A 25,830-nucleotide genomic window follows, 5' to 3' on the forward strand; every position below is an offset into this window, starting at 1 on the left:
AAGACTGAGGTATAAACAAATGATATATGGTGAATATAGTATTGTCTATAGAATCCTAAGATAAGTGAATAACTACTGCAGTGCAACCTTGAGGCCTCACATTGCTGAAATGATTTTGTGCACATGCATTAGAGCTCATGCTCAACCAAAATGCAGTTATCTTTTCAGGGCTCCAGTTTATATAACACTTTACTGTTCCTTTTGTCAGGAATAGAACAGAACAGCCCCAGAGTGGCTGCAAGCCAGACAGTCAGAGACAGAGAATCACTGCATCTAGCACATCAGCTTAACCTCACTGCTATCTGCTGACATCCAGCTTGGAGAGGAGTTTGCTGTTCTAGCATTTCACTTTTGTAGTGTTTTTTCCCCTATTTTGTGACCATAAGGATAATTCTGCTTCATCCTCTCAATGACACAAGAGGAAGGTGGAGCCATTGCATATAGGGCCACCCAACAAGGCGTAGAAATGCACTGTTGCCTTTACATTCATTGTGATATGAATGAAATCCCATTTAATTCAAGTGCATTTATAAACAATCAGTTCACAACAAACTTTTAAAGGTGTATTTTATTGTAAAGTAAAGATCCTATTATTTTGAAATTTCCACCTGTTTGACATACATAATACATACATTATAATAGAAGAAAAGACTGCAAATGCCAAAGTGGATATAAGGGCCTTCCTTTAAAGCTATCATCTTTCTGAAACTGTGCTACTGTGCATGTGGTTAAAATTCAGCCTAAACCTAAAGTGGTTAATAATAAAATGGGATGAATAGACATAAGTTCAAATGCACACATGAATGCTGTTCAGCACGGCAGTACCATCGATGAAATATGTCTCACACAGACATATCAGATCACATCCTTCTGTGTTTATGTGTTTCCAAATGTGCCACTTTTGTGTTTGTGGTGGTGATGTACAGAGGCAGCGTCTAATCAACACACGGACTTTGACCAACGGTGATTCAGAGGTCCCCGTGAAGGGAGGAAGCAGGTGGGGCATAGAAAATGGGCTGTCTGTGGCCGAGAGGGGTGTCGGCATTCGGCATGATGACCGAGAGGCTGGCAATGAGACAGATAACGAAGACAACGAGAACAACGAGAATGATGAAGAGGAAGAAGAGGAGGATGGAGAGGGACCATTTGTACCATTCCAATGCCCAGGTGGACTTTCAGATGACTGATTCTCTACTGTGCTCAAAAAATATATTAGCTTTTTTTTTTCCCAAGACTGAGAGTAGGTAGCTGCACACAGTAGCTCATTAGAATAGTTTATGGCTCAGTCACACTAGAGTAAAAATAGGATGGCAACATCCTGCCAACTGGTTCCTCAGAGGTTAAGCATACAATACCCTCAACTTTGAATATGAATTTTTCTGTATATAGACAGCAACATATTTACATTTTTCACTGATTTATCGCAGTTAATCGTTATATTATCACAAGCAGGTTACATATAATTAACAACTTGAACCCATTCAGTTGTAAACTGACTGCCTTATTGCTGTTTTATCACTGTCTTAACAAACCAAAGTGAACTTTAAGACAGCAACAAACTATGAGTAGTCACAGACCCAGACTCCATTTCAAAGTCAACAAGGAAGCAAGTTCCTTGCACACAGTTTCAATCATTTTATTCATGCTGCAGTCTCTAACCACTGTTTTCCTTAGTGTCAATATAGCATTAGCTGATAAACTAGAAGCATGGATCAGCAGGTCTTTTTCTTAAACCCAGCTGTGCTTTTTAAATTTCATTTCTTGAGAATTGTTAGTTATTGTCAGAGAACACAGGTTTGAGCTCAGAGACAATTGAAAGAAACCTGCTATAACAGTCAGGCAGCTTTTAATATTTATGCTAAGTTAGGCTAACAACAAGCTGACTACAGGTCCACAGTTAAAACAAGAACAGGAATAAACCTTTTTCAAATCCGTTTTCAAAGTTTTAAAAGTAGCAATAATATTTTTAAGTACAAAACAAGTTTTTATGTTCATCTGCTGTGAAAATAAACAGTCATGCAAAAACTTTATATCCCAGTTAACTTCTCATTTTATTTTGGCACATTTGACTTTTCTACCTCCAGGCTTAATTCACTTTAAAAATGAAGCACAAAAGTGTAATCATAAAAAGCAGATGAAAGTATAAAGTGAATGGATAATTTTACCAAGAAACTCAATTATGTTCAGATAAGGATGGGAATCATTTGATTTAGAATAACCCAAACCCATTAAAAAAAGAAAAAACATAACTGTGCTTGTTAATTATCTTTCAGTGTTCTCCTGCTGTAAGAATCTGTTGTTAATCAGCTGCCAATGAGCAGTTCTTTCTTCAAATCAAATCTCTTTATCAAGTTTAAATTTATGAATTTATTCTGATCTGAAATTCCACACTCAAGTGATCTTACACCTTCATGCTTTTGTTCTTCCATATCAAACAATAATCAGGTACAATTAACATATTTAAATTCAGGAAAACATAAATTGTCTTCTTAAAGCTGTGTTAAATCTGCATGAGCCTGATTTAAAAATATGCATTAATTAGGCAGTAAATTATTCTTCCTGCTGGAAATCAATATAAGTTCTGAAGGGTACCTTTTCTGTCTCCTCTCTCTGCATACTTGTCTATGTATGGCAGTGTAAATGCTGTATCTCGCCCTGTGTGTCTGCAGTTGGTGGGTTTAATAAACTGAAATGGCTGCTGGCCTGGCCTCTGTCCCTGCTACTTTACTTCACCATCCCCAACTCCTCCACACCTCGCTGGGAGAACTGGTTCATGCTGTCTTTTGTTTCCTCCACACTGTGGATCGCCAGCTTCTCCTACGTCATGGTCTGGATGGTACGTGACGAGGGGGAAAAGTAGAAAACCAATATGAAGCTAAGAGAACAAAAATTTAATTTAGTAGCACAACTATAACAGAAATGAACCCCACCTGTTTATATGCTGGCCTAAGTAGAATACAATGCAATAATTAGATCAACAGAAATTCAGTTTGAAATTACTCACAAGTATGTACAGTTATAAATGTATTTATTTATATAAAAAGTGAATTAAAACTGGGGGATGGGATTTTCTTTTTTTTCAGTGGGCCACAGTACTCTTGACTTTTGGAACAAACTGACATATCGTAACCCCAAACCCAACCCCATGTTTTGGAAAAAACAAAATAAAATTGGAGAAAAATGGAAATTTTTTGGTGTGTGATAGAATGCTTATTTAAAATAAAAGCAAAGGTACAGGAGTGTGTACACAATTACCATTTTTTCAACAATGTTTTTAGCTAAGCAAACAAACGTAGAAATCCTATTGTCTGACCTTCAGAATCTGTTGTTCTTTCTTTTTTAAATCTTTTTCTGATATACTGTATATTGCTCTATAAAAATGCATGCTCAGGTGGGAGAAATACATTTCACCCCTTTTTCCTTAGAACACAATAGATGTGATATTCCCCTTTCTAACACGAGAGTTATGTTAATCATGTTCGGTTCAAATAGCTGAGAACAAGACCAGCTCAACAATCAAGCAAAAACAAAAGTAAACAGAAACACACTCAGAGGAATAAACTGATTAATAAATAAAAAGAAAAAACTAGGGGTTAAATAATCTAATTAATTAGAAGATTTGTAATTAATTAATCAAAATTAATTGCATTTTAATCACATTTCAATATTTAACATGATACATATTAATTTAAGTTTGGTTGATGAATGAATCAATATACATAAGCTTAAACTTCAAAATTTGGTTTATTTTCCCACCAGTCTACTACACAGACCAACCAAGGGTGGAAGTGCTCCTGTGATAAGCAAACTCCTGAAATTAAAGTTAAGCATCATAACTGAATAGTTTTATTCAACATTAATGTCTCACTTAATATAGTTGGGAATTAATCATTCGCTCAGCTATATTCCTTGATGTTGAAATGTGTCATGCTTGTTTTAACAGCTTATTTTGAATAAAAGAATTAAAATTAAACCACAAAAAGGAGCAAAAGTTCATTCTCCGTTTAACCAGCTGCATTTCCACAGCTGTCTAGGCGACATGAGCTACGCAGAGGTGATGCTAATATGCTAATACGCTAATATGAAGACTAGCCGCTCACTTCTGGCCTTTGCGGTCTTCGTGGGCTGCGAAAGACCCGGCCCACGTAGACCGGGTCCTTCGCAGCCCACGATGCGGCCCCTGAATTTTTGACATCGTGCATGGATATAATCTGTATGCCTGGAACTCGTGCACTGAGAAACGTTCAACGGTGCAAAATGCATTCAAATTTTTAATTTGTTATTTTCCCCGTAATTAATTAATCGAAATTAACGCGTTAAAGTCCCACCCCTAAAAAAAAAAACTATATATTGTGCCAAGTGCTTGTCAACCAGAACAGTGAGAATAAGTGGCTTCTATCTGAATAGCCGCACTTGCTTTTTGTCTTAATTGGAACCATTTAGTTTACATAATTACTTTTAACATTAACTGCTCATCCCATAAAGCACTGCAAATTCCAGATTCCACAGTGAACGACAACTTCTCAAAATAATCTTTTTCAGTATCATCAACATCAGTGTTGTATAATAGTTTGATTAGATTTTATAATTTGTGTTGTGTATGTAGCAAAGCATAGCCTAGTTAGTGTTGATATATATATAGGAGCACCATAATTTCACAATGTCACAGCTTATAGTGAGTCTAAATTGGATGGTGACAATAATTGACTCACAATCAAAAATCCCTATGGAGAATATAAACAGGACTTTTACTTCTGGAATGGCACTGTTGTGGTCTATCCACACAACATTTTTGTAAGTTTTGGTTTGAGTGATTTAAACAGTTTAAGCAGGGTTAATCTAATCCTAATGGGGTTTGAAAAGCTCTTCAGAGCTGCAGCCAGACAATAAGTGTGAGGGTTCTTCACTAAAAGTAACATTGTCATCTTCATTAATCATGTAAGTATTAATAAATTAATATTTAATTTCTGGTTTATCTCCATGTCAAAAATTAAAATTTTACCATTTTTTTATACAGATAAAAGATAATTTTGTATCGGGCCCCAATCTTTCTTTCCATCTTTTTGTCCGGACTCTTGACATTATTGTCAAAATACAAGCAGTAACGGTGTGTCTCTCCCTCTGCGTGCCAGGTAACAATAATAGGCTTCACACTCGGGATCCCAGATGTCATCATGGGTATCACCTTCCTGGCAGCTGGCACCAGCGTTCCTGACTGCATGGCCAGTCTTATAGTGGCACGACAAGGTAATCAAACACAAACACACAAAATGACAGGTTACCAAGCTGTCATTTAAAACACACACACACCCCAAACAACAGAATCAAAGTGGAACCACTATCAAAGAGCTGCAGAGGGGACTAGATAGCAGCGACTGAGTGGGTTGGGGAGGGGAGGTAAAGATCGTGGCCTGTCATCTTTTTCCGCCATCCCTGTGGTGAGAAGAGAGAGAGAGAGAAGACAGGCTGCCAGGGTCCTTTCCTCTGTCCTTTCATCTGTGTTTATTTTTGCTCCTGTCATCAAATATTCAAACAGCTCTGTCTGTTTGTATGTAGGGGGCTCTCCACGAGACACACTCACCACAGTTTAGCCGTCTGTCCTCCACTGTGGAGCTGCTGTCACCTTTATCGCTTTGACGTCTTTTTGGAAAGTCATTCAGACAGATAGCTGCACTGATCCTGCCAGTGTCCACCTCCGTCCAACCTTCCCCCTGCTCCTTCCTACTTATTCCACTCACTTTGCCTTTCATGCTGTGTCTCTGGTCCTCTTTTTCATTCCTGTGTCTGCTGATTCACAACTCTGTCTCTGACTGTGTGTTCAGGAATGGGAGACATGGCAGTCTCCAACTCCATCGGCAGTAACGTGTTCGATATATTGATAGGACTTGGTCTTCCCTGGGCCCTGAAGACCCTGGCTATCAACTATGGCTCTGATGTAAGTAGCACACAGCTACTTAGTACCATTTAAGATACTAGCATGGTTGTGCACTGGTCCTATACAGAGCTTTGGAGAATGTCATCAGCATGTTGTAGTGTTTCACATGGGGACATCATCAAAAATATGTGGAACAAAAGGCTACTCCTGTTTGAGCTGTTGTTGGTCCTTTAGTTTAGCCCCTGCCCCAGAGAAGGCAAGTTATACCATCCAAAGAGCTTTGTAGCGCAGGCTGGGGAGTACGCTCAGCAGCCAGTAACCATCCTTCTGCAGGTTCACCGACAGAAATTTCATTACGACGTTTGCTTCGGATGGGCCGGCTGGAAATCTCTGGTGGGCCGGATGTGGCCCACAGGCCGCCAGTTGATGTTTACTGCTGTATGGTGTATGGCAGGGTCATTGGTACATTAAAGGGATTCCTGGGCATCAGGACCTGGAATGTCTGTTACTGACCAACCTTCAGCTACAAAGCAATGTGTGATGAATGAATTGTTTCCTGTGTAAACACCCATTTAGGCTGATGGCCATAAAGCATTGTCTTGTCTCTATACAGTATAGCAGTAATAATGCCTCTCACATGTTCTTCTTGTAGATCAAATTAAACAGCAAAGGACTCATCTTCTCCGTGGGGCTCCTGCTGGCATCCGTATTTATGACAGTGAGTTTTCAGAAGGGCAGTTTCTGTTTCTCACAGCTTTTTTTCTCTCATATTACAGTTCTCTCTGTGTGCCTGTCTTCTCATGAGCTCATCTCTCATCTCCTCTGCTTCAGGTCCTGGGAGTTCACCTAAACAACTGGACGCTGAACAAACGTCTGGGTCTCATGTGTCTCATCCTCTACTCTATCTTCTTGTGTTTCTCCTGCCTAATCGAGTACAACATCTTCACTTTTGTCAACCTGCCAACCTGCCGGGATGACTGAGACAGCACATACACAACACACTCACTGTGCACATACTTACATAAACAAGTGGTGTTTGCAAGGAATTCAAAGAAAAGTATTAAATAGATAGCTGATGGTAACAAGCAGGTCAAATTAAGAATTAATTGCAAATACTATTTGGCACAGGTCTGGTTCACACTGATTTTTCTGTGGCTTATTTTTCTGCTTGGTGCAATATGGAGCTGCTCTGGTGTTTACCCCACACCAGAACAGAGTGGGACTGATTCCAGGAGTGGAGATGGAAGCAACTAACACATTACAAGTCCTCGTGCAAGGACAGCACTGAGGACAACACACTCTATTCTACTACTCCTCGCTCCTGTCATGAGGACCTTTTATTTTGAAACTCCCTTTTTTTAGGTGTGATGTTTCTAGCTGCTAACCTTTCCTGAGAGGAGAGGCGGGTCTTTTAGATCTACTAGTTCAGAGTAATAACAATAAAAGCAATGATGTAAAGGGGTGGGAGGTGCAGACAATGAAAGATCTGTTTAGACAGTTTTAGGGCCACGAGTCTTCATAATCTGTTATGCAGATTTCAGACAGGGTTAACTTGAATTTTTTTGTAATTTCCATCATATGCTCATAATTACAAGAGTTGTCCATGTTATGTTTTAAGACATACACCAACAAGTTTCCACTTCAGCAGAAACAGGGCATTATCCCGTCACCTTTTTATAAAATAACTCACAGCTGTAGCTCATATGTTTCATATTGATTAGCTTTATGGAGAGTTTTTTTTCATTATCTTTCTGTAAATAGCCCACCTATGTAAATACCCCCTCAGATGTCCTATTTATTATTTATTCCTGTCATACGCACAGTTCTCCTCTGGAGGTCACAAGGGCACCTGGGCAGGGTTTTATTTGTGGTGCTGGGGATCGCTGAAATCCAGGCCGAAGATCTCTGCAGAAAACCACTCACATTCAAAACAAGCACAATTTCCTGTGAGGGTATTTTGCTGGTACAGTTTGATCTGGATGACTAGTTCTGCATGTGGACATGAGGTACAGAGTTCAAACTTGCACTGAAGAGCGGGAGAGCAAGATGTCTACCTGCTAATGTATGCTGATTATAAGGAAAGCATCCTTGTAAAATGAAGCAGGTTGTGGGGAGTGGGTTCAGATGTATTTATGTCTTTCCTGAGTGGGGAACTGCTGCTTTTTCTTTTCTTAAAGACACTGACCAAACAGACTCAAAACAGCGGTGGCATTATTATAAACAACACCTGGGAGAGGTGTTTCCTCTGTGCTGGATGGATCAATGTGCTGCTTCACTCCTCTGAGGAAGCGAGTGATTTAATTGGTAGTAAGGACTTTTTACCCCAAAATCTTTAAGGTTGGGAGGAGTTTCAAATTTATATTTCTCCAGGAGTTCTTTGTATTTTGTAATACCTAATGTCTAGATTTGTCCAGATTTGGTAGGTTTGTGGCACATAAATATTCCTACTTAGTTTTTAGAGCATGTACAGTGTTGTTTGTGAAACCCTCCAGGGGATTTTTATTCCACAAAGGGGCCAGTAAAGTTGAATTATTCTTGAAAGACTTCCATCAACACTTAAGTGACCGCTTAACAATGAGTCTGATGATTCTTCTCTTTTCACACAGTTTGCATCAACATGTCAGCTTTTTTCTCCAGACAGGTTCATTTCAAATGTCAAGTGCCCTATACTCTTTTATTTCTCATTGAGGGAAAACGATTGCTCAAAGAAAAAAAATCTGTTGTTTCAGGTACTTTATTAATTTATTAATCACAAAGATAAAATATTTAAAACAGGAAATGCTGTCAATCGAATGTATAAAGAAGTCATACTGTAGTAGTTATATATCATAGGTATTTATTTATGTTCCAGGAACAGGCAGTACAGAGTACTCTGTGCCTGGAAAACATGACCGGAAAACAGGGTTTGAATCTTATTTAATGCAATAACTTTGAGCTTACCAATATGTAAATATGGCGCTTTACTGATCACACGTCAGTTTATAGAGTTTAAAAAGGCACATTCAAATTGTAAATTCCTGTTAATATCATTGTTTATGAAGTCATCACCAACTGCTCAAACAAACCAAACACAACTGTTATCACAGAGAAACCGACTGCTCAGAATTTCTAATAAGCTCAAATCATTAAGAGGTAGTGTGAGAATGTTTTCCTGATGGGAGACCTGAATATTTACAGTCTGAGGTGATCATTAGCATTAATTTGTTAAATCAGGATACAACTGTTATTACACTTTGAACATTTCCTTCAACATTTCCCTGAAAGAACTTAACGAGGTGCTAATTAAAAACCAAATAATGAGAAGACTTTTGTTGTGTAATAACAGCTTCCGAGGTATTCTGTGGAAGCCCATTCCTTCCAAAAATAAAAAGGTAATAAATAAAGGGATAAATTAAGCTAGGAATAAAAAATGAGATATTTTGTGGAAAATTTAGATTTTTTTTTTAATCCAAATTCCAACCAGCTGATTACTGTTAAATTCGAACACAACAGTTGGATATACAAACTAAATCAAGAAGTGGATCACCTAGTGGAAGTTCATTCCTAACTCTCTGAGATACGTTTTTACTCAGTATCATGCATTTCATTACCAACACGTTTCTAACACCTTTATCATATAAATATATCATGCACTTTACTATCAAAACAATTTATGCTACAGCTCATTTGGTTCAAATGTTGTGTGCTGCTATTCACTGCATGTATCTACCATGTTAAACATGAGATACTTTGAAACTAACCAAAACACGCTCTCATTATGAAATGACACATCTTGTAGAGGAGATTTCTAAATTATTTGTGATATTCACATGGGTGATATATTGCTGATGTACATATGTATATAAATAGGTGTAAATGTATTTATATATTTTTTGTCTCAGTCTGTATATCTGTTGAATATATTTTCATAGTTCCTAGGTCTCCACTGTACTCCCCTTTGTTTTGATGTGTTTGTTGTCATTTGTTTACTCGCATGGAGATAATTCAGCATAATAAATTATTTATGGTAAATCTTATTGTACTTTGGGATGAGAGTAAAGCATTTTTAGATGGCACTGGAGTTTGTACTGGAAATCCTAGGCAACTGCATGCTGTGATTAGCACAGGATGTAATAAGACATGGAGTGTGTATGCAGATCATGTTTTTGTGCATATCTAAGCTTTACCTCTTCCTACACAGAAACTTTTTAACAGAAATGGTTTACTTTGTGTTTAGATGTCTCAAATGTAATTTTAGATCATTTTGCTACCTGAGCATTAATAAAATTGTCATTGCTTAAGGTAACACAACCCATTGTGCTCTAGTAAGTTTTTCACTGACCTACAGACTTACACTGCAGAGTTTGCAACTTTTCCCACCTACAAAGAATGGAGAGGTCTGTAGATTTTATCATAGGTACACTTCAACTGTGAGAGACAGAATCTAAAAAAAATCCGGAAAATAACATTGTATGATTTTAAAATAATTAATGTGCATGTTATTGCATGAAATAAGTATTTGATACAATAGAAAAACAACTTAATATTTGGTACAGAAACCTTTGTTTGCAATTACAGAGGTCAGACGTTTCCTGTAGTTCTTGACCATGTTTTCACACACTGCAGCAGGATTTCGGCCCACTCCTCCATACAGATCATCTCCAGGCAACACTGAGTTTCAGCTCCCTCCAAAGATTTTCTATTGGGTTCAGGTTGTGGCTGTGTGTTTCGGGTCATTGTCATGCTGGAAGACCTAGCCACAACCCATCTTCAATGTTTTACTGAGGGAAGGAGGCCAAAATCTTACAATACATGACCCTATCCATCCTTCCTTCAATATGGTGCAGTTGTCCTGTCCCCTTTGCAGAAAAGCACCCCAAAGTATGATGTTTCCACCCCAATGCTTCATGGTTGGGACGGTGTTCTTGGGGTTGTACTCATCCTTCTGCTTCCTTCAAACACGGCGAGTGCAGTTGATATCAAAAAATTATATTGTGGGGCCGCCTGGGTGGCTTAGTGGTGAAGCCAGCAACCACATACATATGCCACGTTGCGGCGTGGGTTCGAGTCACCAGCTTGCCTGCGTGTTTTCCCCTGTATCTTTCCCCCATTTCCTGTCTCTCTCCACTGCCCATAAAAGCTGCTGTGGCCAAAAATGCAAAAAAAAAAAGTAGTTATATTTTGGTCTCATCTGACCAAAATATGGTCATGCCTACTCTGGATCATCCAGATGGTCATTGGTGAACTTCAAATGGGCCTGGACATTTGCTGGCGTGAGCAGGGGGACCTTGTGTACCCTGCAGGATTTTAATCCATGGCGGCATAGTGTGTTACTAATGGTCAACTTTGAGCCTGTGTTCCCAGCTCTCTTCAGGTCACTGACCAGGTCCCCCCGTTGTAGTTCTGGGCTGATTCTTGACCTTTGATTGACAGTCATCTTGTGTTTCTTCCATTTTCTAATAATTGCACCAACAGTTCTTGCCTTCTCACCAAGCTGCTTGCCTATTGTCCTGTAGCCCATCCCAGCTTGTGCAGGTCTACAATTTTGTCCCTGGTGTCCTTAGACAGCTCTTTGATCTTGGACATGGTGGAGAGGTTGGAGTGTGATTGATTGAGTGTGTGGACAGGTAACAAGTTCAAACAGGTGCAAATAATACAGGTAATTAGTGCAGAATAGGAGGGCTTCTTAAAGAAAAACTAACAGGTCTGTGAGAGCCAGAATTATTGCTGGTTGGTAGGTGATCAAATATTTATTTCATGCAATAAAATGCAAATTGATTATTTAAAATTCATACAATGTGATTTTCTGGATTTTTTTTTCTATTCTGGTTCTCACAGTTGAAGTGTACCTACCATAAAAATTACAGACCTCTCCATTCTTTGTAAGTGGGAAAACTTGCAAAATCAGCAGTGTGTCAAATACTTATTTTCTGTGTATAAACTTATCTTTTAGAATCAGCCATTGCATTTTTAAAGTATTATTCTTTAGGACATGTATACCATTAAATAAGCACCTTTTGTGGTGATAAACAACTTTGATGCTTGGAACACTGAGTGGAAATCCCATTCTGTAAGCTCATCAAGCTTTATAGCATTAAAAACATATTTACAACATGGTAAAAAAAAAATGGTTTTGACCTCCATAAATATTCTTCAATTCATTACAAATGTATAGTGGTGAATTTTTGATAATCTATCTTTATAGTGGAGTTAGCGGCATGGCTTCTTTGACTCACATAGTTATAGCTCATAGACAATATAAAAGATGGACGTTTCTTCCAGATCTGAAAAGTGAACCGAACACTTAAGTGCCTTAAACCTACTTTCTTTTTATTGGGTGCCAGCGGCAACGTGTAGTTGCAAAAAAATTTCTAGTCCTATAGAAGTCAGAGAAAATGGCTCTCTGACTTGACCTCTGTAAACACTTTCCTTAAGAGTTTATAGCCTCAATCGCTTCTGCAGCTTATATTGAAGAAGAAAGTCCACTTTTTAAATGGTTAAAAAGTCAGCCAAGAGGAATTCCTAAATGTAGCTCAATACAGCTATATTGAGGAGTAGAGGATGCCACAGCCACTTTATGCAAGAAAAATATATTTTACCATATATTGATCAACAATGTATTGAATGTCATAGTTTGGATTTCTAGCTTATTTGAAGTGTTCTCAAAAAATTAAAGGTACTGCTGTATTTTTCAACTGATATTGATTAATAATTCCCTGTGAAACTTACCTAATCATACTATAAGATATATATTGAAAATTATATTGGAAAATATAACAGTATATTACAATATATGTAATAATACATAAGGAATTGCCGGTTTTCATATATTAAAAAATATATTGCAATGTATATTTATGTAGGCATGCTTTAATATATTAAATAATATATAAACTAAATATATTTCTTAATATATTGTAATATATATATTTATCTGCCATTGCTTTATTATATAATGTAATACATTTTATAGTATATAACCCAATATATTTAAGTACTTTTACAAAGATATATATGGAAAGCGGCAATTCCTTATACACTGCTCAAAAAATAAAGGGACCACTTAAACAACACAATATAACTCCAAGTAAATCAAACTTCTGTGAAATCAAACTGTCTACTTAGGAAGCAACACTGATTGACAATCAATTTCACATGCTGTTGTGCAAATGGAACAGGTGGAAACAAGTGGAAATTATTGGCAATTAGCAAGACACACTCAATAAAAGAGTGGTTCTGCAGGTGGGGACCACAGACCACTTCTCAGTACCTATGCTTTCTGGCTGATGTTTTGGTCACTTTTGAATGTTGGTGGTGCTTTCACACTCATGGTAGCATGAAACGGACTCTACAACCCACACAAGTGGCTCAGGTAGTGCAGCTCATCCAGGATGGCACATCAATGCGAGCTGTGGCAAGAAGGTTTGCTGTGTCTGTCAGCGTAGTGTCCAGAGGCTGGAGGTGCTACCAGGACACAGGCCAGTACACCAGGATACGTGGAGGCCGTATGAAGGCACTGAAGCTATGGACTGACCCGCCCGTTCCCCAGACCTGAATCCGATTGAGCACATCTGGGACATCATGTCTCACTCCATCCACCAACGTCATGTTAAACCACAGACTGTCCAGGAGTTGGCGGATGCTTTAGTCCAGGTCTGGGAGGAGATCCCTCAGGAGACCATCCGCCAGCTCATCAGGAGCATGCCCAGGCGTTGTAGGGAGGTCATACAGGCACGTGGAGGCCACACACAATATTGAGCCTCATTTTGACTTGTTTTAAGGACATTACATCAAAGTTGGATCAGCCTGTAGTGTGTTTTTTCCATTTTAATTTTGTGTGACTCCAAATCCAGGCCTCCATTGGTTAATAAATTTGATTTCCATTGATGATTTTTGTGTGATTTTGTTGTCAGCACATTCAACTTTGTACAGAACAAAGTATTCAATGAGAATATTTCATTCATTCAGATCTAGGATGTGTTATTTGAGTGTTCCCTTTATTTTTTTGAGCAGTGTGTATATTATGTCATATATCGCAATATATAGCCTCAGTATATTTGTCGATACATTTTGACATATATAGGATAACATATGCCTTTTGCGTTTTTTAATATATATCCACATATATTTAAACATTCTCTATTCTTTGTCAAATGATCTTGAGATTGCACATCACATTTTTAACTGTTGAACATTGATACAATACATAAAATTTGAGTATACAGATTTTAAAACAAAACTTAACTTTTATTCATTTAGACAATAAAAATTACTTTTAACAACTGGAATATTGCCAACAACAAAGCAATGGAAACATGAGCATGGCATGAAAAGCACAAGTATTTATTACAAGCAAAAGAAAAGATAAAATAATAAAATGATCAACACAACTGTTGATGCTGAAACAGACTCCTATTTCAAACATTCAAACATTTTCAAGTCTAAATTCAACATTTTCAACTTTTATTTTTAAAAAACCAACAAGTAATTATTTTGTTAATTCTGTTCAGTTTCATCAGTAGAATTCTTTCACTTTACTTGATGCCTCAGTTCACAAATTCTTGCATTGATTGCTTTTCTGATGTCATAAATCTTCACCCAGGGTGGTGGTTGACAACAGCATCTTTGAAAAGAACATATATATTCAAAACCTGAAAAATTAATGTCATATTACTCTAAAGATGTGTATGAAGCACAATCAGGAGTACTGCATTGCACTAAGTGGATGGTATAATAGGGAGGGAGGATTACCTAAAACTTTTCAACTTAATCTCAAATCAACAGCTAGATTGCTGAAACTTGAACAATATTAAGTGCTCCAACATGTCAATGATCTGGAACACACATCTTGGCTTCAACAGGCAAACAGTGAATCTCAGAAATGGCCCTAACCTTAAACCACCCCTAACCCTAACTAGCTCAGGAGCTCGGCTGGTGACTGAAGCGCCAAGGAGGAGCTTTGTGGAAATAAGCAGCGCTGCTCTGTGAGAGCAAGCATTTAGCAACCCCCGAATGGCTGCCACCAGACATTAAAGGATTTTTGAGACATGCAGGAAAGACTCACAGCAATACTCCAGGCGTGTTTTTGATGAGAGAATAACATTATGTGATTGAAGAGCCCCTCCCAAATAGTCAATTTTACATAAAAATCCACCTTTCAAGTGTGTATCAGGGGGAGGGGGGACAGTATTTACCAACTAAAGCTTGGAGCCTTTTCCTGTCAAGAGCCTGGCGACGTTCAGCAGCAGGGTCCACCTTATTCCTCCCTCCAGTCAGGTTTGATTTTATGAGGATGTCAACACTGAACAGCAACACTCGAGCCATCCCATTAGGAGTTTTTTGAGATATGGCAGTCTCCCAACAATGAGTTGATGTGGTTATTCATCACTCCCCAATTTGACCTTGTTAAAAGTAAAACAAAGCAAACCCAAAAAATAGATCATATTACAGAGTGTGTAAATGTTTGTAAAAAAAAAAAAAACTTAAGGAAAAACATATATGCTTACTTCAGCTGCTTTCAAAGGCGCAGCTTCAATCTCACTGGGACTCTCAAACATCTCAACCTCTCTGCCAGCAGAGGTGGACAGTAACGAAGTACAAATACTTCGTTACTGTACTTAAGTGGATTTTTCAGGTATCTGTACTTTACTTGAGTATTTATTTTTCTGACAACTTTTTACTTTTACTCCCTACATTTTTACACAAGTATCTGTACTTTCTACTTCTTACATTTTCAAAACAAGCTCGTTACTTTAGGTTTAATGTGTCTAAGAAACGTTTGCATTTCTGGTCAGTGCGGGAGCCGGTTTTGATTGCGAGTGTTTTTTTCTTGGAAATTGCAACAACAGGGTGGGAGGGAGGGAACAGACACCCCACACGGTAGAGGGAGAGGCTCCTGCAACGCTCGCTCAGAGACCGGAAAGAGCTAGAGGAAGTTGCACTTTACATAGAGGCTGCAAAATAATAAATGACAGAAAACGTAAAGGACAAAAAAAGTGTGTGCAGTTTGTCACACAGTGTGTCTGCTAGCTAAAAGAACAGGGACAGGGGTTCAAACCTGCAACCTTCTGGCTGCAAGGCGAGCGCCTACTGTACCCACTGCACCACTGCCACACAAAATATTAGAATGGGTAAACAAATAAGTGTAGAACAACAATAATAATGACTAGGGCTACTGCAATTTGTTGACATAATAAATTACATCAACTAGAATAATTCAACGTCAATATTCTTAGACAACACATAATTTAAATAATTCAACCTTTTTAGAACAGTGTTCAAAACTGCTGTGTAATGAGTGTGCCCATCGGATTTTTATCTTAATATAACAAATGGTTATTGATTTGAACAGCTTTTTTAGTAATTCTAAAACAAATTAAACAGAAAATTGATATGGGAAAATGTGATTTTTATTTAGTTGCATCATAATTCAGCACAGTAATAGTTTACCAATAATTGTGCACATATTTTCTCTTATGAAAACCCAAAACCTCACTTTTACTTTCTTAAACATTCATATTTGAGGTTTATTAACATTTTCGATTAAGCAAGAGCAATGGGGTCTTTAAAAATAAGACTTGACTAATAATTGCACACACTGTGTTCTAATCTGTATAAATATTAAAATGATTCTCACCTTTTATGGCCAAGTTGCACAGCCTTGAATTTTCTTTCTGTAGAACCTTAACCTGGTTCTGAAGGTCTCTGACTTTGGCAGCATTGTCACTGCTGGGAGATTCACCTGGACTGTGGGATTGTGGCAGAAACTGGCTGTTTTCACCATGTGTTAATGACAAATGTTCCTCTACCTTCCATGGGATGTCAGGATTTGTTTCATCTCCAGTGTCAGTTGAATCTTCATCAGAGAATAGTCGCTTAGGTTTCCTTATTCGCTTTTCATCCTTTGGTGTGTCCACTTTCAGTAGAGTTCACTCTGCAACTTTAGAATTAGATTTCAGTGAGGTTTCACCACTGAAAGGGCTGCTGCTTCATTTGCAAGTTTATATGGAAGTGGATATGTTTGTGTTTTCTTATCTTTGATGAAGCAGCCTTACAAACCAAGCTGAGTTCACTGTTGAGCTTCAGCAGCAAATATGTTTGCTTGAGTTGTGTGGTTTCCACATTGTTCTGGTAGTTTTATTTTTGTTTTGTATAATAGTAGGATCCCCCCTACATGTGTTTTATTATCTGAAGAGATTTTTCTTTTTTTTTTTAGAAATACAAGTTTGAGTTTTCTGTGCTTGGCACGTGAGTCACCATGAAGGAGGAAATTGCTGCTGCCGTATTCTTTGTGGCTTGGCTGTTGAAGCGATACGGCTGTCTGAACAATGACAGCAGGGAACGCTTTGCTGCTGTTCTCACCTCCCTTCTGTTTGAGAACTACAAGAACCACTGGCACCCAAGTGCACCCACCAGGGGTCAGGCCTACAGGTGTCTGTGTATGAACCACGTTCGGCTGCAGGACCCGGTGCTGAGCACGAGCAGCTGCAGTCTTTCAACTCTCTGCCCTGCTCCAATCCCACCCACAAACGGGGAACCCAAAACCATCCCGACAGTCAGCAACCCCTAGTGTTTACAGGTTCAGCGAGTTCTCTCCAGGTGCTCCTTAGACCTGGCTGAGGGAGAAGCGGAAGGCTTTTCTTGGAGATGTGTTTCTGCCTCATATTCCTTCTCCTGGAGGTCCTCCTTCCCAGTTCCCAAGTCAGAAAGGCTTCAGATCTTATCGAGCCACATTCACCTTCACCGGGCCTTGTGTTGACAAGTACCACTAGGTCAGTAAATCCCGATCCTAGCCTTCAACCTAGAAACCAGAATCTGGTTGCTTCTTGGAACAGGAGCCCTGAAGGTGGATTTAGGCCTTTGTATATCTTTAAAGGATAAGCTTATAAGCAAGATTTAAAGTAATGCAGTTTAAGTAAGTTTTTAAGCTTTGAAAATCAATTTTAAATAATTCTCCTCATTCTTTTTAAATTAAATTAAAGCAATTTTTAGAGTCGATTCTTTCTCTGAAAAGACAAAGGCAAGAGAACTCCATTGCAGCCAGTAATGAAGATTTTTAAACTCTGGTATGATTGTTTTAAATGTCTCTCTTGTTAAATATACAAGGACTTTGAAATGTTCAAGAATTGACAGTCTAATAAAGGTAGTTATTTGAATCAGTATTTTAGCAGACACATATTCTTTCTAGAACCGTCTATTACATCCAAGGTATGCTGGGACACTGTTTAATTGTATTGAACATGCCAGACTCATATGATACATTATAATAAAGTCATGATGGATAAAAATACAATACTTGAGGACCTAAAAGAGAAAAATCAAAGATGCTAAATTAACTTAAATTATGTCTAGAACAGGCACAAAGCTGAAGTTGGTTTCCGATTACAGCTTCCGATTTGGGAAATGGCTAAAGGGCAATTCCACATAATTTTTTCACTACCTTCAGCATCTTTAACCCCTTAACTGGCAGCAAAAAAATCACCTGACAAAAACTACATAACACCCTCTGGTTATTATTGGCTCTGAACAACCCATTTCATAGCCTATTAACTGGCTGCGTCTGGTCCGCCGGCCGAATGAAGTGCATTTATATGGCAGGCTAGACCCGCCCATTTTGACTGACACCTCATTCGGCCAATCATGTTAAGAAATGGGTTTCCCAGAGCCAATAATACTCAGAGGGCGTCACGTAGCTTTGTCAGGTGATTTGGTGCAGCCAGTTACATGATTGGCCGAATGACGTGTCAATAAAAATGGGAGGGTCTAGCCTGCCATATAAAAGGGACTACAAACGGCCCGTCACCGGGCCCTTGCCAGTTAAGGGGCTACTCTCCTCTAGCTAAAAAAAAAATACAACACCTAGACAATTCAAACTCAGACTAGATTATTCTACAGTAATGGCAGAATATTTAAAACCAAGCTTTTGATTTGTGAAACTTTAATAAAGGGTAAAGGGTAAAATGCACTTTTTCTGCATTTGAATCACACTAGATTGTAATGCACAAAAAATGCAGAAATTGGCCTTTACTGCAGTTTCACAAATCAAATAAAGGTTTCACAAATCACAAACTTGGTTTTAGATATTCTGCTATTAGTTTAGAATAATCAAGTCCAGGTTTGAAGCGTCCAGGTCTTGTGGTTTTGGAGCTGGACCAATTTAATTCTGGTCCAGATGCAAAAAAAAAAAAAAGCTGAAATTGGAATTTATTGAAGGTTCCCAAATCAAATAATGGTAAACTACACAATTAGTTTTAAATATTCTGCTATTAGTTTAAAATAATCTAGTCCAGGTTTGGAATGTCTAGGGGTTTTATGTTTTTAACGAGAGTACATTAAAGATGTTTAAGGTAGTGAAAGATTAGGTGGAATCTGGTGGTTCTGAACGGCTGATTAAAAAATGGACTTGTACTGCATTCCTTGCCTCCGTGAATAATTATAAGAATAAGGAACCCGCGGCAAGTATAGTTCGGTAATCCCGCAACAAAGGCGCGCAGTTTTAAAAATTATTTTAAAAATTATATTGACAGCAAAATGGACTGATTAAAAAGAAAATGCACTTTTTCTGGTGCTGAAAAATATAGAAGTTCCTGCAAGAATAAAATGATTTTGGTACAGAATTTGGAATTTAAGTGTTTACATTTATAATTAATTCTTTTTTCTTTTTTTTTTTTTAACTCTGAATCCCCATGAATACATTATAAGCTAAAGTTAGACTGGCTATATTAAATAGCTCAATAAAATATAATCTAACAAAACAAATACCTTATGGCAGTAAAAACTACACAAAAGAAAGAAGCTCAATAAAACAAAAAATAAATTTGTTAATTTATAAAAAATATAAATATTATTGCCTGCTATGTGCTACAGTGTATTATTTTGATAGGCTGTTACTTTGCACAAATTAACAGATAACAACCTATTGCCACTACCACTATAGCAATTTTCACAGAACGGAGTCCCCAGTAGGAGGACTGCAGTCCAGATCCAGACCCAGATGTTTTATGTGAACCCAGACGTACAGTATTTTTTGATTTTGATGGACTGTTTCTATTTTACTCTGCACAGCTTTTCTCATATTGAGGAAGTGAGAGAACAGAGAGAGAAAATAGATGGCTTAAAGCCAATACTGATTGTTTACATGTGAAGTGTAATTAAGGAAAAGGGAGAAAAAGCAAAAACAAACTAAATCTTTTCATATTTCTTAAAATTAAGTATTTTATTGGAAGACATCTTTCTCCAAAGCTCTTTTATTTTACATTTGAATGCAAATGAACTTTTATTTTTGTTATTATTTTTATTATTAGTATACCCTCCAGTTTATAGTGAACATGAATAAAGAAACACTGAGGCTTCATGCCAGAAACCAATGGGTGACATCACATCCATCTTTCTATTCCAGTCCATCATCTCCTTATTCATGTCGCATGACCACTCTTCAACTTGAATTTTATTTTTGAAAGACAAAACCTCAGGGACTGAAATTTGGTTTTCAACACACTGAGCAGGTGTGTTGCCACACTGTAGCATCCAACTGCCAAGTTCAGGTTTTTTGCACAGAATGTTGTCTCAGATGCCTCAAGATGTTGAAACAGAGCTCAGCAATGTCAATATGACTGTACTGGAAAAATTCAAGCTGGCAAGCGTGTGAATATCAGAAAACTTTACTTTTGGTCTCTCCGAGCGCCTTCAGAGGTCTTGGAGACAAAGTCGTCATTTAGATAACTGCTGCTTTGGCTCGATGATGCAAATTGTAAAGTGACAGGAACCGGCTCTGAAATTTTTGACTCATGGTGTCAGGTCCAAATGTCCTAAGGAGGTGGGGCTGTGTAAGAGGACTTAACATTTTTTTTATGCTTCTGGTAATAATTAGAAGTGATATTTTTAAGCCCACTGAAATGGCAGCTGACAGGTTGAAGAATGTCATTTAAAGTTCAGCCTCAGGCTGCTGAATGGTGAACGATACGCTTCAACAGCTCAAGAGACTGAAATCTTTGTGATAAATGTGTGAGTTTCTGAGTTAAATGCCCTTTAAAAAGAAGAAGAAAATAAACAGGGCTGGAGAAGGAAAACTTAAGTTTTTGTAGGACACAACCATCTTCTGATCATTAAAGGTATGTTTTCTAATTCTAAAAACCTTTACTATCAGGGAGCTGTGTTTTCAGATTTGTGCTGCTATGCTTTTTATTGTTTCTTTAGCTGTACGCCATTTCTTTAAGAGATTTTGCCTTTGCCTTGTAAATATTGCACTAAATCATCATGGTTTATTTTAAGAGTTACAGTCAAAATTCAGAATTCATCACACTACAGAAACAGCATTAGTGAAGGTTATAAATGATCTTGTTATGGCCTCTGAAAGTTGACTCATCTCTGTGCTTGTCCTGCTAGACCTCACTGCAGTATTAGATACTGCCAGCCATATTTTATTACAGCGATTAGAGCATGCCGTAAACATTAAAGGTATTGTGCCACAGTGGTTTGAATCATAAATGTCTAATAGACTCCAATTTGTTCATGTAAATGGAGAGTCTTCTTCACACATACTAAGGTTAATTATGGAGTTCCACAGGGTTCTGTGCTAGGACCGATTCTATTTACATTATACATGCTTCCCTTAAGCAGTATAATTAAAAGGTATTGCATACATTTTCATTGTTATGCAGATGATACTCAGCTTTACCTATCAATGAAGCCAGATGACACACATCAATTAATTAAACTGCAGGAATGTCTTAAAGACATTAAGGCCTGGATGACCTCTAATTTCCTGCTTCTAAATTCAGATAAAACTGAAATTCTTGTACTCTGCCCCACAAATCTTAGCAACATGGTGTCAAACCAGATACTTACTCTGGATGGCATTACTCTGGCCTCCAGTAACACTGTGAGAAATCTTGGAGTCATATTTGACCAGGATTTGTCCTTCAATGCACATATTAAACAAATATGTAGGACCGCTTTTTTGCATTTGTGCAATATTTCTAAAATTAGAAACATCCTTTCTCAGAGTGATGCTGAAAAGGTAATTCATGCATTTATTACTTCTAGGGTGGACTATTGTAATTCATTATTATCAGGCTGTCCTAAAAGCTCCCTGAAAAGCCTTCAGCTGATCCAAAATGCTGCAGCTAGAGTACTGACAGGGACTAGAAAGAGGGAGCATATTTCTCCCATATTGGCTTCTCTCCATTGGCTCCCTGTTAAATCTAGAATAGAATTTAAAATACTTCTCCTCACATTTTTTTTTTTCTCTCAACGCCATTGTTTTTGATCAATTTTTCACCATGAGGAGATTGGGGGAAGGAGAACCCTATTCCCTCTTATCAATTGATATTCCAGCTGGCTACGTTATGGATTCCTGTGTGGTGTGGAAGATGACGTGCCTGGCCATATTGTCAATGGAATACACACACATTTGGCTTATTGACACTGGGGTTTCTCCGAATTGGACCAGGAGATACCTGGTTTGTCGTTGTAATTCAGGAAGTCTAGGCAGCTGTCTAGCCTTGGTAAGGCTGCTTATGACGGGAACGCGGGAAGGGTACAGACTCAAACTCAGACTCTGTATATCTGGAGCTGATTCTGAGGGGTAAGATCTTGGAGATGTATGTATCTGTTTCTGCACGGCGAAGGAACGAACCAAGAAGATTCGGATGAATTGGATTTTTCGCCACAGAGAGGTGCCAGTAAGACTGAAGGCTGTCAACAATTTAATCAGTACAGTCTGTACCAAAACAAGTCATAGAATCAGGAATTTGGCTCCCTGGCGGCCTTGGACTGCCGCTTATCAAATTGTCTCCGGGATGTTTGTAAACAGATGCTCTACGCCCCCGCCGTCCTGTCTTCTTCTGACCTGTGTTGGACTGATCTCCCTGACCTAGCTGCTGATGAACTCTACATCTTATCAGAACTGTTAGCTGAGGAGGGAGTTTGAGTCAGCCCCACAGTAGCCCCCCCCCCCCCACTCGCCTCCGCTGTCCATCCCTCCCCACCCTAGTGCTCCCATGCTATATGTTTCTGCCCTGTCGCAGAGGTTTTTGTAACCTTATACTGTGTATGTGTGAATGTATACCAAGTATGAGATGATTTTTTTCCTCACTCATCCCTATATGTTTTCACTATTGTTTCTGTCTTTTTAATGGCAGCGCCTCCAGAAGGGGGGGCAGCCTGGCCACAGTTCACCTATCTCCCCATGTTTGTTCTGTTTGTCTTCTTGGATGGGTGTTCTGTTAACTGTAATTTCCCCATTGTGGGATCAATAAAGTATCATCATCATCATCATCAAGGTCTTGAATAATCAGGCCCCATCTTATCTCAAAGACCTCATAGTCCCATATCACCCCAACAGAGCACTTTGCTCTCAGACTGCTGTCATACTTGTGGTTCCTAGGATACTTAAGAGTAGAATGGGAGGCAGAGCCTTCAGCTTTCAGGCCCCTCTTCTGTGGAACCAGCTTCCAGCTTGGATTCGGGAGACAGACACCCTCTCTATTTTTAAGATTAGGCTTAAAACTTTCCTTTATGATCAAGCTTATAGTTAGGGCTGGATCAGGTGACCCTGAACCATCCCTTAGTTATGCTGCTATAGGCCTAGGCTGCTGGGGGGTTCCCATAATGCACTGTTTCTTTTCATTCACCTTATTTACTTTGTTTATACTCCACTCTGCATTTAATGATTAATTGTTAATAATCTCTGGCTCTCTTCCACAGCATGTTTTTTTTTACCTCTTCCCTCAGCCCAACCGGTCGCGGCAGATGACTGCCCCTCCCTGAGCCTGGTTCTGCTGGAGGTTTCTTCCTGTTAAAAGGGAGTTTTTCCTTCCCACTGTCGCCAAGTGCTGCTCATAGGGGGTCATTTTGACTGTTGGGTTTTCTCTGTATTATTGTAGGGTCTTTACCCACAATACAGAGCGCCTTGAGGCGACTGTTTGTTGTGATTTGGCGCTATATAAATAAAATTGAATTGAATTGAATTAAAAGGGAGTTTTTCCTTCCCACTGTCACAAAGGGCTTGCTTATTGGGGGGGGGGGGGGGGGGGGGTGTCGGCTCATTGTTGCATGTTGTTGTCACAGCTTTCTCTTTCTCCTATATGCTGTCTACTGTCTCCGCCTCTTCCATAAGTTCCATCAGCACTTGGAACTTCTTGTTCAGGGCCACTCTGAATTCTGCTTGATTGTATGTTCCTCTCAGAGAACGTGCTGCACTTATGGTGCTGTGCTGTTACCATACCATCCATTCCTTCCTCAATTTCAGCTTCAGTCATGCCACTACCAGTTGGTGGTCTGATGCAATTTCAGCTCCTCACTTCACCTTCACATCCTGCAGGGAACTCAAACTTCTTGTTGATGTAGATGTGGTCTATCTGGTTCTCAGTGTTGCTATCCAGTGACACTCAAGTTGCCTTGTGTATCCTATGTGCAAAGACACTGCCTCCGATTACCATGTTGTTGAGTGTGCACAAGTTTATGAACCTCTCCCCATTTTCACTTATATAGCCAAGGCCATGTCTCTACATCACTTCTTCATACCTGGTGTTTTCCCTTCCCACTTTTGCATTAAAGCCTATTTTAAAACTGATCTTTTTCTGCATTTATATATGCTATATAAAATTTTACTGAAATTCTTCTGTGCCATTTGTAGGGGTATGATTGGTGGCCTGGTGGAGACCAGAGTGGTTGACCATGTAGCTTCCAATTTTCGGCTTTCACTACACATCTTTTTTTTTCTTGATTAAGATCCTTCTATTCCCAGAACTAAGGTGCCTTGACATTTTTGTAGCTATCTTGTTTTACGGTGTGGGGTATGCATATGCCCAACCAGGGTTATAATAGTTTTGGATATTACATTATTGTTTAGTTTTAGTTAGTTTTTACATTTTTTTCTTTAATTCAGTTAGTTTTAATTAGTTTTCAGAGTGGTTTTGCTCGTTTTTATTTTGGGTTTATTATTGGACTCAAAGAAACTCCATATGGGACTGCCACTTTCTCGGCAGACCGTTGCCATTACTTTTCGGACCAGCGCGGTGAGCACGCGCACACACACAGCTGCCTGACAGTGATCCCAGCTACTCGGAGAGCGGAAAATGATCAATCCATAAGACTTTTAAATAAAAAGGAAAATAAAGGTCATTTTATCTATAATTTTAGTTCATTTTTTAAAACTCACAATACAGTTTTAGTTAGTTATCGTTTTTTCTTTTTAATTTTAGTTTTTATTTATTTCAGTTAACAACAATGTTTTTTCAATTTCAGTTTTCGTTATTTCGTTCGTTTTCATTAACTATAATAACCCTGTGCCCAACCCTCCTCCTTTTTTCAGATGGGCTTGGGGCTGTCCTTGGCAGTTATTGTAGGATCTTCACCTTACGATATAAAATGCCTTGAGGCAGCTGTTGTTGCTATATAAATAAATATATAGTATACTGAATTGTATTTTCTGTGGCTATAAATTCAGTTTCAGTGGGGTAATTTTGATCCAAAATCCAAATAATGAGCCATGAGCCCCATCTGGTGGCCGGAAATTGGTAAGATGACTCAACAGCAGATGTTCGATCAAACACAAACACAGATGTGTAATTCCATTTCCACCATTTATTGAGTGCAAAAAGAATATTTCTGATATTGTTCAATGACATGGATGATAAGCAGGATTTCTCCTGGATACTAAAGACATTTTGACACCATGAAGAATATTTTTAACATGGAAAAGCCCTCTGTGAAAAATCCCCGCACAGAGACATAAATACTCAAAGAATGTTAGATTACAAGAACATGGCAGCATATATAAATGCAAACTCTGAACACTTGGCCCATGGAGGTATGCCCAGTGAGCTCCGTACAAGTTACAAATGCAGCATAAATGATTAATGCTACTCAGCAACTCTTAAGACTTTCTCTACCCTCTCTATTGCACTCTTTTGGACTTTGTCCACATGTAGAACAGGACTGAATAGAGTGTTGCACTTCAGTTTATTCATTAC

At 38.5% G+C, this 25,830-nt stretch overlaps 2 protein-coding genes across 2 annotated transcripts in view; both read left to right on the forward strand.

The window, feature by feature from the left end:
• Window positions 1-10,165, forward strand: part of slc24a3 (solute carrier family 24 member 3) — a 197,855-nt gene extending 187,690 nt beyond the window's left edge. Inside the window, exons 12-17 of the mRNA XM_030747677.1 lie at window positions 927-1,167; window positions 2,670-2,836; window positions 5,133-5,247; window positions 5,823-5,935; window positions 6,528-6,593; window positions 6,707-10,165. Of these exons, the coding sequence (XP_030603537.1) occupies window positions 927-1,167; window positions 2,670-2,836; window positions 5,133-5,247; window positions 5,823-5,935; window positions 6,528-6,593; window positions 6,707-6,856 (852 nt within the window). The 3' untranslated portion in view covers window positions 6,857-10,165. The remainder of the gene's footprint in view (window positions 1-926; window positions 1,168-2,669; window positions 2,837-5,132; window positions 5,248-5,822; window positions 5,936-6,527; window positions 6,594-6,706) is intronic.
• Window positions 10,166-17,111: 6,946 nt separating this feature from the next.
• LOC115793623 (maternal B9.10 protein-like) lies at window positions 17,112-17,646 on the forward strand. The gene is given in 2 exon segments (XM_030748665.1): window positions 17,112-17,419; window positions 17,421-17,646. Coding segments are annotated over 2 exon segments (534 nt in total).
• The last annotated feature ends 8,184 nt before the right edge of the window (window positions 17,647-25,830 follow it).

The sequence above is a fragment of the Archocentrus centrarchus genome, chromosome 15 (genome assembly GCF_007364275.1).
Source record: "Archocentrus centrarchus isolate MPI-CPG fArcCen1 chromosome 15, fArcCen1, whole genome shotgun sequence".
Taxonomy (NCBI): domain Eukaryota; kingdom Metazoa; phylum Chordata; class Actinopteri; order Cichliformes; family Cichlidae; genus Archocentrus; species Archocentrus centrarchus.